The sequence below is a fragment of the Meleagris gallopavo genome, chromosome Z (assembly GCF_000146605.3).
Source record: "Meleagris gallopavo isolate NT-WF06-2002-E0010 breed Aviagen turkey brand Nicholas breeding stock chromosome Z, Turkey_5.1, whole genome shotgun sequence".
Taxonomy (NCBI): domain Eukaryota; kingdom Metazoa; phylum Chordata; class Aves; order Galliformes; family Phasianidae; genus Meleagris; species Meleagris gallopavo.
In genome coordinates this window covers 494,469-507,564 of record NC_015041.2, presented here as the reverse complement: position 1 = coordinate 507,564, position 13,096 = coordinate 494,469, and the positions used below count along the sequence as shown (strand labels likewise).

At 41.1% G+C, this 13,096-nt stretch overlaps 1 protein-coding gene across 1 annotated transcript in view; it reads left to right on the top strand.

Annotated features, from left to right (window-relative positions):
- The window catches only part of WDR7 (WD repeat domain 7), a 115,279-nt gene that overhangs the window by 718 nt on the left and 101,465 nt on the right, over positions 1–13,096 (top strand). Inside the window, exons 2-5 of the mRNA XM_019610149.1 lie at positions 8,973–9,144; positions 10,283–10,389; positions 11,991–12,069; positions 12,509–12,683. Coding sequence (XP_019465694.1) covers positions 8,986–9,144; positions 10,283–10,389; positions 11,991–12,069; positions 12,509–12,683 — 520 coding nt within the window. The 5' untranslated portion in view covers positions 8,973–8,985. The remainder of the gene's footprint in view (positions 1–8,972; positions 9,145–10,282; positions 10,390–11,990; positions 12,070–12,508; positions 12,684–13,096) is intronic.

Here is a 13,096-nt window from a genome sequence, read left to right as displayed (position 1 = left end):
GTGTGTTGAGGGGGGAGCGTTGTGTGGGGGAACGGGGAGCGGCAGCACCCTCGGTGCCGCATTCACGGCGCTTAGTGGCATCCCGTGGTTGTTTCCCTTTTCTTGTGCCAGCCTCGATACCACTGGTAAATAGGGGTACAGGTTGGAGTTCGCTTTGCAGCTCCGGGGGTAACAGTGCTGAATGCGGTCGTGACAGCTTGGACCTGGAAAAACCTGTGTGGGTTCCCCGTATCACCGAGTGAGGTGCCAGGGCAGCCTGCTTCTGAGGCGTCTGCCAGCTCTGCTGCAGGATCTGGATGGAGCTAGAGAGCCATTAAGGCTGGAGCAGCTTTCTGACACCATCACAGAATCACCAAGGCTGGAAAAGACCTACAGGATCATCCAGTCACAGATGTATAACGCTAATCACAGAATCGTAGGGGTTGGAAGGGACCTCCAGAGATCGAGTCCAACCCCCTGCCAAAGCAGGTTCCCTACACCAGGTCGCAGTAGGTGTCCATGCGGGTCTTGAATATCTCCAGAGAAGGAGACTGCACAACCTCCCTGGGCAGCCTGTTCTAGTGCTCCGTCACCCTCACCGTAAAGAAGTTCTTGCGCACGTTTGTGCGGAACTTCCTATGCTGCAGTTTCTGGCTGTTCCCCTTGTCCTGTCTCCACACACTGCTGAAAAGAGCCTGGCCTCTGCCCCCCACACCTTAGGTATTTCTAGATCTGGATCAGGTCTCCTCTCAGTCTTCTTTTCTCAAGGCTAAACAGACCCAGTTCACTTAGCTTTTCTTCATAGGTGAGATGCTCCAGTCCAACCAGCCACCTGTCATCAATAGTACTCACTAAACCATGTCCCTCAACACAAAATCCAAATGTTCCTTGAACATCTGCAGGGTCAGTGACTCCACCACCTCCCTGGGCAGCCCATTCCAGTGGCTAACCACTCTTTCAGAGAAGCAGTATTTCCTAACGTCCAGCCTAAATCTCCCCTAGCGCAGCTTGAAGCCACTCCATCTAGTCATATCATCAGTTAACGAGAGAAGAGGCCGACCCCCAGCTCACTACAACCTCCCTTCAGGTAGTTATAGAGAGCAATAAGGTCTCCCCTGAACCTCCTCTTTACCAGCAGCACCCAGCAGCCATTCCCGCTGAGCATGTCCACCTGTGCAGCATTATCACTTCCTTTGTCTGGTTTTGCATTCATCTGTATACCTGTGGATTTCTTTGATATAGCCCACGTTACCTTCCTGCTGTTAAGTGCTTTTGGGTAGGTGTTCTGCAATCCTGTGCTTGGCTGCGGAAAGCAGTAACCTGTTATTGGAATGCCACAGTTATTGGCACCTCGTAAAGATTAGGAAGGAGTTTGTGTCTGAACTAATTGGATTTTTAATGTCTGTTTTGGAAAGCAGTTTGTTTTTGTACAGTTGCATTTGTTTTTGATTTTGATTGCGTTGGGAAGGTTTGGGGCCATGTTCACAATACTTCTGTGTGTGTTACAATAACACATCGTGGCCAAATCAAGTGCTGTGTAAACAAATATCTGAGGAGAGCTTTGTCATAGAGCTTGAAATACAGCAGTGCTGTGTGATGCCCACTGCAGGTGAATGAGTGAGAAGAAATAGAGAATGCATGAGAGATAGAGGTTCTGCCTGCACACGGCTGTGGGAGAGCTCAGCAGATTATAGAGTGGATGAAGGAAGTCCAGGTGCCTGTACCTTTTTAATCCTTGATCCACGTAATAGCTTGGAGCAAGCAGAGGTTAGTTCCCTCCTGTAGATACGCTTAATTCTGTTGTAATGAGTGGGTTTATTGAGGTCAGTGTGAATATTCAGGGCAGTAAAATGAAGTGTGCTGTGTTTACTTTGAGCAGTCCTTGCACCTCTTGGCTGTGTTGGGATGCATTGGTTCTCCTTGATAGCTACTTACTTTTGTTTTTGTCTTGAAATTGGGATGGTTTATTACCAAGACAAACGCACTTGGCATTTCAACTCACCATCTTCTGTCCTGTTTTGCATGCATGTTTGTGCATGTCCATGTGCATGGTGATGGCAGATTTGCCAGGCTTTTTGCTAGGCTGGTTGCCTGACATTGCTGTCACCATGATGAATTTGTTTCATGCAGCATTGATTGCATTCTTCACCTGTTTACTCATAACTCTCTCTTAGTGAAAAATGACGATTTTACTTTCTTAATAAAGACTTTTAGCACAGTGTTGCAATAGTATTTTTTTCATTTGCAAAGCAGAAAGTTGAGCTTATATAAAGTTTAGAGGTACAGTTATTGCTCTCCAAGTTTTGTGTTCAGTGCTTATCCGATGTGAGCTGAAATGATAATGTTAGATGTGTTGGAGTTAAAGAACTGAGCACATAGATCCTTTTCCAGTGTTTTGTATCATGTAAATCTGGCCCAAAATGTCTTCTAGTAGAAAAAAACCTACAAAAATAGCCACTCAAACCCCAAGCAGACAAACATGGATTTATTTATTGAAGAAGTATTAGCTTTTTATAAGTGTTCTCCGACTTTTCAGACATCATGGATTTACAGAGAGAAGATTGCCTCCCACGCTGAGACTGATGGGTGAAGAGGAGCAGAATTTGGCATAGCTCCCATAGCATCCTCATGGACAAGCTGCTGATGCATGCTTAGGATAAGTGCATTAAAACTGGTGGAACATACAGCCTCAGAGGGTTGTAATGGGCAGCATGACATTCTGCTGCAGGACAGTCATAGTGTTTGCACCCCAAGGGCTGGTACTGAATCCTCTGGTGTTTAATATCATCAGAAGTGGCACAGGCGACGGACAAGGCAAATCTACAGGTGGTACAAAATGAGGAGGGAGGTTCACAGAGGTGTGCTGCCTCAGCTGGGAGAGATGAGCCAAGAGGAGCCTTGTGAATTCAGCAGAGGGAAGTGCCAGAAAGTTTCTTCCTGACAGCAGTTGAGCACTTGGGTAGGTTGTGTATATGTAGGAGTGGATGTGATCCTGGCCAGCTGTATCTGGCCCAGATCTTGTTCAGGTTCATTGTGATCTGCTGCAGTGCCTTCCACCCCACCTGCTCTGTGGTTTTGATGGATTTGCGACAGGCTTAGAAGGTGGAAATACTGGGCATTTGATCCCTTTATGATGAGTTGAAATGCATTTCAGAAGCCTCTAACAATTCCTAATGGGCATTCAGAAACAAGCAGAGTGTTATTAACAGAGCGAACGTTGCTGACCATTTGTGTTAACAGATTTGCTTATTCACCATCTACACAAAGAAAGGTGTGAATATCTAAATGTGTGTGTTCTGACAGTTGAACATTTGTGCAACTGTGGATACAGTATTTTGTTTTCTTCTCCCTGCTGTGTCAATCCTCTTTTTTCCCAGCTCCAAGTATTAAATAGAAAAGGCCATTAGTAATAAAATTATAATCATCATTGGGTAATTCAAATGGAAGCCATGGTGTAGCAGAAAGGAGCCTCTGCCATGGATATGTGAGTGCATGTGGGTGGCTTTAGGAGGGGTATTGCAATGCTTAACTCATAACTTCAGGAGTGAAAGATTCTGTATGTGTGAAAAATATTAGGCATAAAAATTACTGTTTGTGTGAAAATATGAAATCCTTTTAGAAGGCTTCTCCTGATGTCATGGATGGCCTCCCTCTCTGTGCTTGGTGACAATCTGAGGAATAACATAATTTAAATTCTACTGAAAATGCAGAAAAAATGCATTAATATGTGATAAACACTGAAGGGGAAGGGAATGATTTATTCTTAATATTTCTGAACTGCTTTGTTTGAGCATAAGTTACATTGACTTAGAAGCAGATGTTCATTTGGCAGACTTCAGTGGTTCATTTTGGAGCTGTTGTAGACCGAGAGTGTACATGATAAAGAAACAGTTATTTCATAGATGTTTTTTTGACAGATTCTTTTAGCGCCCACATGTATCCTAAGATGCACCGGGGACAGAACTGGTACCAGCTGGGTGGCTAGGGAACTGGTTTTATTGTCCCAACACAAGGCAGAGGTGAAAGCCCCTCACCAGCTGCTGGGCCTCCTACGAGAAATCAGTTTGGTTTGGGCGCGTTTTTTGGTCCTACGAACTTATCACAGAGCTGTCTCAGGGTAAAGACCTCAGGGTCTTGATTTTGAGGAAGTTCAGTGGTATCTCTAGGCTGCATCTCATGGCTGGGAGGTGTGGGAAAGCTTGAGGCACCTGCAAGTAAAGTGATCTTGCAGAAGCAGTTTGCGTACAAGTGGAGGAAGGCTTGTGGCTCCATCTTTGATTTGTTGCAGCAACCATTTATTATAAAGCTCTGTGATCATACATCTGACCTTCATCTTCACTCCCATGTCCTTGTAGGTCACTTCCCTGGTTTTCTTGAGCTCTGCACTACTGTTAACTGTTAAAATTTTTTCTGCATCTGCTTTGGCTCTTCTTAAACAGGCTTTCATATGAAGGCAGCAATTTTGTTCCCTAGGTTAGCTGTGAACACTTCACCAGTGCTATACATGTGAAAGAAGTGCTCGATGGTGTTGATAGAACTGTGGTTTGATGAAGGTGTTAAGTGAATCTTTGATTCAGTATTTAAGCAATATGTTGTACTTCAGAAATCAGTTTAATAGCTTTGCTCAAATGGGGATTTTTTCCCAGATTATGGAATTTGCCTGAATACCAGCCTTATTAGTGCTGCTGAGTCACTGACTATTCCACCAAGTTAGTACATTATTTTCTACTTTTGTCCTTACTCATGCAAGGGCACGTTAATAGTGATATTCTTTCAAGTCCTTTTATTAAATAAATACAGATTAATTATTTATCTTTTGGATTTTTTTAGGGAGGGAGTAACAGGACGAGGGGTGTTATCTGGAAATCTGAAGTGTCATTTTCACTTTATGAAGAACACAATTGAAGACACTGAAGAAAAGGGGTTTGTGACTCCAGACATGAGATGAAATAACTTCCAAAGTCAGTATATGAGAGAGTGTTCTTGGATCCACATTAGAGCTCCCACTGCAGGAAAAAGCAAATGAAAAATTTCAGATCTGGGGAATATTAGAGAAAATTGACAGCCTTCCTTTGGTCAGGTGTTTTCAGTAAGGTTAGTCTTTTCCAACCATTCTGCGTCCATGTATTCACTGTGACTTTGAGAGGAGTAGTTTGGAAGTGAAGCAAAGTAGTACCCTACAGATGGCTTTCTATACACACATGGTAACACAAAGTCGGTCTTTCTTTCTGTGTGCTTGTGGAGGAGGGCACCGAGGCGCCTGTGGAAGTGGTATGGAAAGCCTCAGCCACCTCTGTGATGACAGGACTTTTAAGGAGGAAGAGCTCAGTCTGATGTCTCCAGTTCATTTTCCAGTTAAAATTTTCAGTTCCTACTTCTGCAAAAATTCTAGAGAGGTATAGATAAGTAGAACACAGGGTTTCCTTTGCAGTTCACCGCGTGCTTTTTGACCATTTGTCAATAGGTACTGTGTTTATTTGTTACTGGAGTTGGTCATCATTGATGTAAAAAAAAAAAAATTCTATATTGATTGTTTCCAGACATTAAGTGACTTCTGGTTTTTACTGGGAATGTATTTGATGCTCAGTGGCAGTAGAGAACTGTTGTTCTTTGCAGTCTGAATTCCGCGCCAGTTGAGATGAGTTTGTGGTACTTCCTGAAAATGAAGTTTCTAATGAAGGCTTTGCGATGCCATAATAAAAAACTGGAAGGCAAGAGGTAGCTTTTCTTTTTGCTCTCTCTCCCCGAGGGGTCGGTATTAGAAGTTCTAAGAACTGCTTCTCTCTTTTATATAAAAGTTTTGGAATGTGAATATTTGTAAGCCTTTACATATGATTTTGCTATTAATGTTTGCAGTGTTTTCTCACTTTGGTCTGCATGGACGGTACAAAAATTAGATTGCTTATATGTGGTAATACTTGTGACTGCTGTAATATCCTTGTGAAAATTCAGTACTTAAGTACATATATAATGCTGGTCTCGGTTTTTTTTGGTTTTTTTTTTTTTAATTAGAAATACTTAGGTAAAGCATCAGGCTTACTGCAGAATTTGATAAAACAACTGTATGCCCTGGTAGGAGAGCTCCTTTATTATCCCAACATGCAGTTGTTCGTGTCGCTGAGACAATCAAGAGATGACTTATGGAAATATTCTGATGCATTCCCTGAACTATGAGCAATAGGAAGTGAAAAGCATGGGAAGAGACTTTGTCGCTTACCAGCATTTCTATTCCCAGAATTTTCCAGCTCTGAAATTATTGATTGTTTTATTATCAACTGAAAGTTATTTTGTAGGTTAAACTGAAGGTCAAATATTACTTATTGATAGATTAAAAAAAATAATAGTAACAAACAAAGAGGAAAACAAACCCCAAACACCAACTAAGCAAGAAAGCACTTAGGTATAGTGTGTGCCAACAAGCTGCATTAGGGATACTGCAGTGCACTGTGACTCCTGGCCATGAAGGGTGGCTGTACAGACAGGATGCTGTGGGACTGACTTTGGCAATTCTGTATTTCCAGCCCACAGCTTCTGAGCCCCAGTAGTTGGCTGATGTAAAATTGGTGCAGAATATTGTACCTTCATTGTGATTTAAATACTTCATCTTAACAGAAATTTATGTCTCAGCTCACCTTTCCCAGTGTGTCATCTGTTTTATTTCATGACAAAATGTGGTAAAAGTTGACTTTGTATTTCTGTGATGCATTGTTGTACTGCATCTGGACAATCTTCATTTTAGGATCTCATTCAGTTCTTTTTATCATTTCTCTGTAAATCGAGTACCTTTAGGCCAGAAGTTTTGTAATTCCTCAGCTGACAGGTACGCTGCCTTTATTAAGGTCGCTGCATCCTTTATGCCTTCTGAAAAATATTTTGCAGTTCTGTGTTCTGATCATCCAGACAGGGAACAATTGATCCAGCATTGCGTAACAGCACTGCATTCACAGCCGTGTGTTACAAGCACTCGTCTCAGGGTAGTGTGTCAGAACAGGGTGCGTGCTTGATTGTTGGTCTGTATTTGTATTCATTTATTAAGTAATTCTGCTCAATTTTTAATAGCTGTGGTCCCATTGGGTGCAAAGAAAGATTGGGCATAAAACGACACTTTGTAGTGACTGCTATTACTGTTTTCATCATTTGAATTTACTGAAAAACCATTCCGCATCCAGACTTCTCAGAAGTGTGAGGCTTGGTTTATCCAGCTTGCCTGTGTCCTCTGTTCCAAGACTCAGGCCAGTTTTTAGTTGTCGCTGCAGTCTGTAACATCAAGCTGTTGTTCAGCTGTTTGCTGCTTCCCTTCCCCCCTTTTTCTGTATATATTACTGTGTTCCATTCCTGCTGCCACAGGGACTGTTTGCACTAGAAATGGAGGCAGTGTTTGTCCAAATTACTCTAAAACTATGTGCTTGAAGAGATTTCGGTGTAATGATTATACAGATGAGGGATAGCATTAATTTGTTTTGAGCTCCCTATGGCGTGGCAGAAAAAGCTTTTGAAATAGAATGTAAAAAAGTGCTATCTGCATCAAAAGCGTAGGGGTTGCCACTGGAGATGAGCACATTTGAGGGTATTTCTTCTTCTTCTGCTTATTTTTCCGTTGTAATCATTCAGAATTGCTTTCTCCATATTCTAAACTACTCTAGAAAGATTTGTTTGTCTGCGAGCACACACTGGTACTACAAGATCAGTGGGATGAATGCATATATATCAATATAAAAACAGGAAAGCGTGTTAAGGTATTCCTTCAGGGAATTCTTCTGCCCTGTTTACACTCCTCTAAATGGGAAATTCTGCTGTGATTTGAAGTGTGCAAAGTTCTGAGCAGAAACCTCTGCTAGGAAACAACAAGAACGCTTCCTTCATTCATTTAGCACACTGATTTCCCCATTCATTTCTCAGTAACTTTCTGTAGTTCAAAGTTCTTCTGCAGGGCAGTTGAGCAACTGCTGCAGTGCTATATGAATCCTGAGTAAAAGATGAAGAAAATGTTGGTCATATCTGATGTAAGCGTTCTGCTTGCTGGCTATGTGCTCTGCTTTTCAGTTTATTCTTAACAAGTACCGGAAAGTGGAAGAGTTCTTACGTCTGAACACTGAAGTGTTTGGTAAACTCAGGGTATTGCTAACAAAAACAGGCTTGGTTTGGTGCTCAAATCTCCTGCTGATCTCAGAACTGGTTTTTATTGGCCTTGCTGTTGCTCAGGTCCCCGGGTTCTGTGCTGCAGCTTTCCCCAGCTCGCATTTCCCCTTCCTGGTCCCTACCCATGGCTGGACTGCAGCTCCGGGCATCTGTGGGGACAGCTGACATGACTGGCAATGAATGGGATGGGTCCAGGAAATCATCAACATCTGTGCAGAAAAGAATTAAAAATGCAATTTTTATTTTGTAACAGCTGCAGCAAGGGACAACAGAAATAAATCAGTTCCTTCTCCTTCAGCCTCAGACTTTCAACCAGTTCTTGTTTAGGATCCAGCTCCTGAGGGCTGGCAGTGGTGGAGGATTGAGAAGTACTTTGCCTTTGCTGTATTTCCTTTTTCTAGCTTTCATTAGTTCTAAATGTTGATAATTCTAGGAGTGACTCTTGTCCCACAACTGTGTCACTTGTAGCACGTTCCAGTTCCTTTGCCCTCATTGCCTGCCCCTCTTAAGAAGCTTTTCTCACAGATTTCCCACCAAGGAAGGCTATAGAAATGCATCTTTAGCCACCACTGCTGCAGATGAGGGCTTAGACACCAGAGACTGAAAAGTTCAGAACTGTGTAAATATGTTATTTGGCCCATTTGTGAGGATGAAAATCTTCCTCACTGAGGGAAGAGATGATTGTATACTGTGTTTTAATTGAGGAGTGGCATGCTGTAGTGACTGTTTCTTTAGGGTGAAATGTTCATAAAGTCACTTCAGACTCATCTTTTACTGTCTTGTGAGATAGGAGGGTGTCAGCTGAAGAGCAGGCATATTCATTGAGACCTAATTTCTATTGCTGAAATTGACAGGTGTGAAAGCAGGATGGCTGGGAACAGCCTTGTGTTGCCCATTGTCCTGTGGGGCCAGAGGGCCCCCACCCACTGCATATCAACCCTGCTGCTCATGGATGACGCGTCGATGATCGTCACTGGCTGCCACGATGGCCAGATATGTCTTTGGGACATTGCTCCAGATTTAGAGGTAAGATGCTGTATGTGTAACTTGAGTTCAGATCATGTCTAAGGTGTTCATCCTTGTTACCAAAGTCATTTTACTGTTCAGTACTGCAGCATCCCCTCTGGTCATTTTGTACTCGTTCATCTGTCCTTTCTTCATCACTTCACATGATGGGACTTGGATGTCACGCCAACTACTTCCTGTAGCAAATATTTCTCAATAGAAAGAGAAGTGCTTGCTCTTGAACTCTTTTACTGCTCCTTCAGTAATTTATCTTAAATAATTATTTCCTCTTTTTCTGAAGCTCTTCTAAGCTGTTTTCAAGTGCAGCTGCTTTGTAAAAACCAGAGATTGGAGGATTGTATCTTGACAGTTTTTTAAGGTTATTACTTGATTAATCTGCTGATTTCCATGAAAACTGAAAAAAAAATCTAGTAGCAAAGATGAAGATTGATTATTATAAATATAGCTATTATATTACATATTAGTGGTTGCCCTGGAGTTGAAATCTGCAAGCGTCTATTGTGAATTTAATCTTGTAATTTGCCTTGGTTCAAGGAACCTTAATATCCTGGAACATAGTAGAGAAATAATCCTTTTTTGTAAAAGGCAGTTTGGTTCAGGAAGGAGTTGTACCTAAAATTCTCAATATCTGAGTTATCCCCTAAATTTGCTTAGCATGTTTAAAAAATAAAGGAGGAGGGATTAGTACAAAATGACTATTACGTTCTAGAAAGGACAAATGAAAGTCACTTTTTTTTTTAGATCAGTGAATGCAATGTATGTAAATTTATAAATAGATGTATAGGGCTGTGAAGTGTACTTGACTGGAGGAAACTTGCTTCAGTATAACAATTTTTTTTGAGTTGGGTCAAATTCAATCATTTAAAATCACTGTTAACACGAGTATTATGCAAAATAATTTTTTATACAAATTCATGTTATGTTATTGGGTAGAAATGTTTTTTTTTTTTTCCATGCAACATAGCACATCCTGTGCAAATGCTTTCAAGGTTGTGTGTCCACAACTGTGCTAATAAAATGTGCATGTATACATGTAGCCATATATTTATATAATTTATAAAACAGAAATCTGGAATATGCATGTTCTAGTTAAGTAACACTGTGTTATTTTTCTCTCACGTTTTGTTTCTGATTCTAGATTAACCCCAGAGCTCTGCTGTTTGGTCACACAGCCTCAATCACTTGTTTATCAAAGGCCTCTGCTTCCAGTGAGAAGCAGTACATAGTGAGTGCGTCAGAGAGTGGGTGAGTTCTCTGAGCATTTATTAGTATGCAGATCTGTTAAATAATGGAAGTTTTGAGTAGAGATCAGGTTGCTTGCACGTACGTCTTCTCATTCCAGCATCCTCATCCACAGTGCTTTTTACTTAGTCCACTCTCTATAGATATTCCAAATGATGGGACTTCTCCACTGCAGGTACTGAGTGTGGTCATAATTTGGGATATACGGTGTGACTGAGTGCTAAGGGGTAAGGAAGAGAGCCTGAGCATAACGATGGCTTTGGAGATAAGCTGCTGAGACAGCTCCCTGCTTTCCCTCATAGCTGCTCAAGGCCAGATAGCTACTTATCAGAGCTGGCTATGAGCCTGGACAGCTGAACCCCATGTGGAGAGGGTGCAGTCACTGTGCCCTTGTATTCACTTTCCTATCCTGGCCAACTGTGGAACAGTACATCCTAGATGTCAGCAAGAGGGCCATAGTTTGTTACTCTGACAGAGTGACTCTGGGAGGCCAGAGGTTTCAGGTAGTTGAAGAAACTGCTCTTGTCAGCAGGAATCTAAAACAGCTTTCTAAGAAGAGAGATGAGCATTTCATTCTAAACGAATAGCCTTGGTTTGTCAACTTGCATTGAGTAAGATGGGGTTATCTTTCACCTTTGTTTCCTACTTTCTACCTGTGCTAAGTGCAGTTGGAGAAGTATAGGTCAGTTATATATCCAAACAAATGAAATAATTTCTTTTTATCCTGGGAATATGTTAAAACAATCTTTTAACCTGAACACTGTGAACGTAGTTAGTCAAAACTTAGAATTCCCACCTCGTAGTGATTTCAGTACTAACTAGTCTTTTTTTTTTGGGGGTTTAGAGTAAGAACAAAAAAGTTTTCTTTGTGAAATGATATATCTGATAAAAAGGGGAAAAGTCACTGACAGATTTTGTTCCAAATAAATTTAGGCATAAAATTTTGAAAGTCAAAATATAGGGAAAATTCTGTACATAGGGTTAAATCTTTTTTAGCTCTCTGAAATCTGAATTAATTCCTGGAGGTAACTGAAATATTTTCTTATCAGATAGGTCAGAAAAATACTTTCTGATACTCCTTTTTGTTGGTTGTTCTTTGATTTCAAGTTGGTCTTAGAACTGCTGGAGAGTTCCAGGTGATGCTTCCACCTGTCATCAGCTTGGAGTCTCTGAAAAACCTTCAGAGTTCACTGCTGTGTGATAAAGTTCTGGTTTTCTGTAAAACCTTTTTCTTTCTCACAAATGTGGAAGAGGCAAGCTGATCTTCAGGTACCTGACAGAGTGCAGTTGATGTACACAAATGACTTGAAATAGTTGTGAGAGGAAATTAGAAATTCTCAGTTACATACTTGCATTTACTTAATATCAATTGTTTGTGATGTACTGTGGTATTTTATTCATTTCCTTTTGTCTTTGTAGAGAAGAACAGTCTGCACAGATTTGGGTAGCACTGGATGCTCAAGTAGATTTTGTGGTTTCTTTGTCTAAATGCAATTCATGCAGTCAATAATAAGCATTTAATTTATTCCATTGTAAATAATTCTTAAATCCTTGGAAGACTGAAATACTTTGGATGTAGTTGTAATCTCTCTTTTGTATTTTAGGGAGATGTGCCTGTGGGATGTGAATGATGGCAGATGCATAGAGTTTACTAAGCTAGCCTGTACACATACTGGCATCCAGGTTGGTATTTGTGTATTATTTGGTGATCCTATTCTGCATTGTATAGCATGGACAACTATAGCCAAGTTATTGAAACGTGAATGAAAACATTCACTCTATCAATTATCCCACCCTGCATTTGAAAATAGGAAATAACAGCAGGAGGGAATCAATAAGCACCCTGCATTTGGAAATAGGAAATAACAGCAGGTGGGAATCAATAAGCACCCTGCATTTGGAAATAGGAAATAACAGCAGGTGGGAATCAATAAGCACCCTGCATTTGGAAGTAGGAAATAACAGCAGGTGGGAACAAAAAGCTCCTTCATCACAACCCAGCAGCAATTTTTGAGTATGAAGCCACTAGGATGTATTTATGTAGTAGTGATCTTGGTTAAAAATGGAATAGTTAGTGTCTTGCATGGAGTGTAACTTCTGTATTGTGTTAATGTCCCCTTAGTTCTACCAGTTTATGGTTGGGACTCAGCGTGAAGGGAGATTGTTATGCCATGGACATTATCCAGAAATTCTTGTTGTGGATGCTACCAGCCTTGAAGTTCTTTATTCTCTGTTATCAAAGATATCTCCTGATTGGATCAGCTCCATGACTATCATTAAATCCAACAGAACACAAGGTAAAGTTTTTTGTTGCTTTTGTTGTGGCTTTACCTCCCTGCAAGGGAATACATTGCTTCAGCTTTTCCAAGAGCCTGGGGAGGAGTTCAGAATGTTGCTTCTTGCTTCTTTCTGCCACGTGGGGGATGAAGGTGATCTTGGGCAGTACCAAGCTCTAACGTTCTGTAAAAGTAACAGATGTGTAGTTATTTCTGTCTCTGAAAATACAGCAGGAGAAGACTTGATAACATGGGTATTCATTCTGTTGCTGTTACATCAGATGAGAGTTTTAGCTCTGGCCAAATTTAAATGCTTTTTCATGAGCTGAGCATAAAATATAGCTAAATCAACTCAACAAGTTGCTCACCTGGTAAATTGGTAAATTGATTCACATTCCTTAGGAGTTCCTGTGAAAGACAGGAAAAGTCTTAAT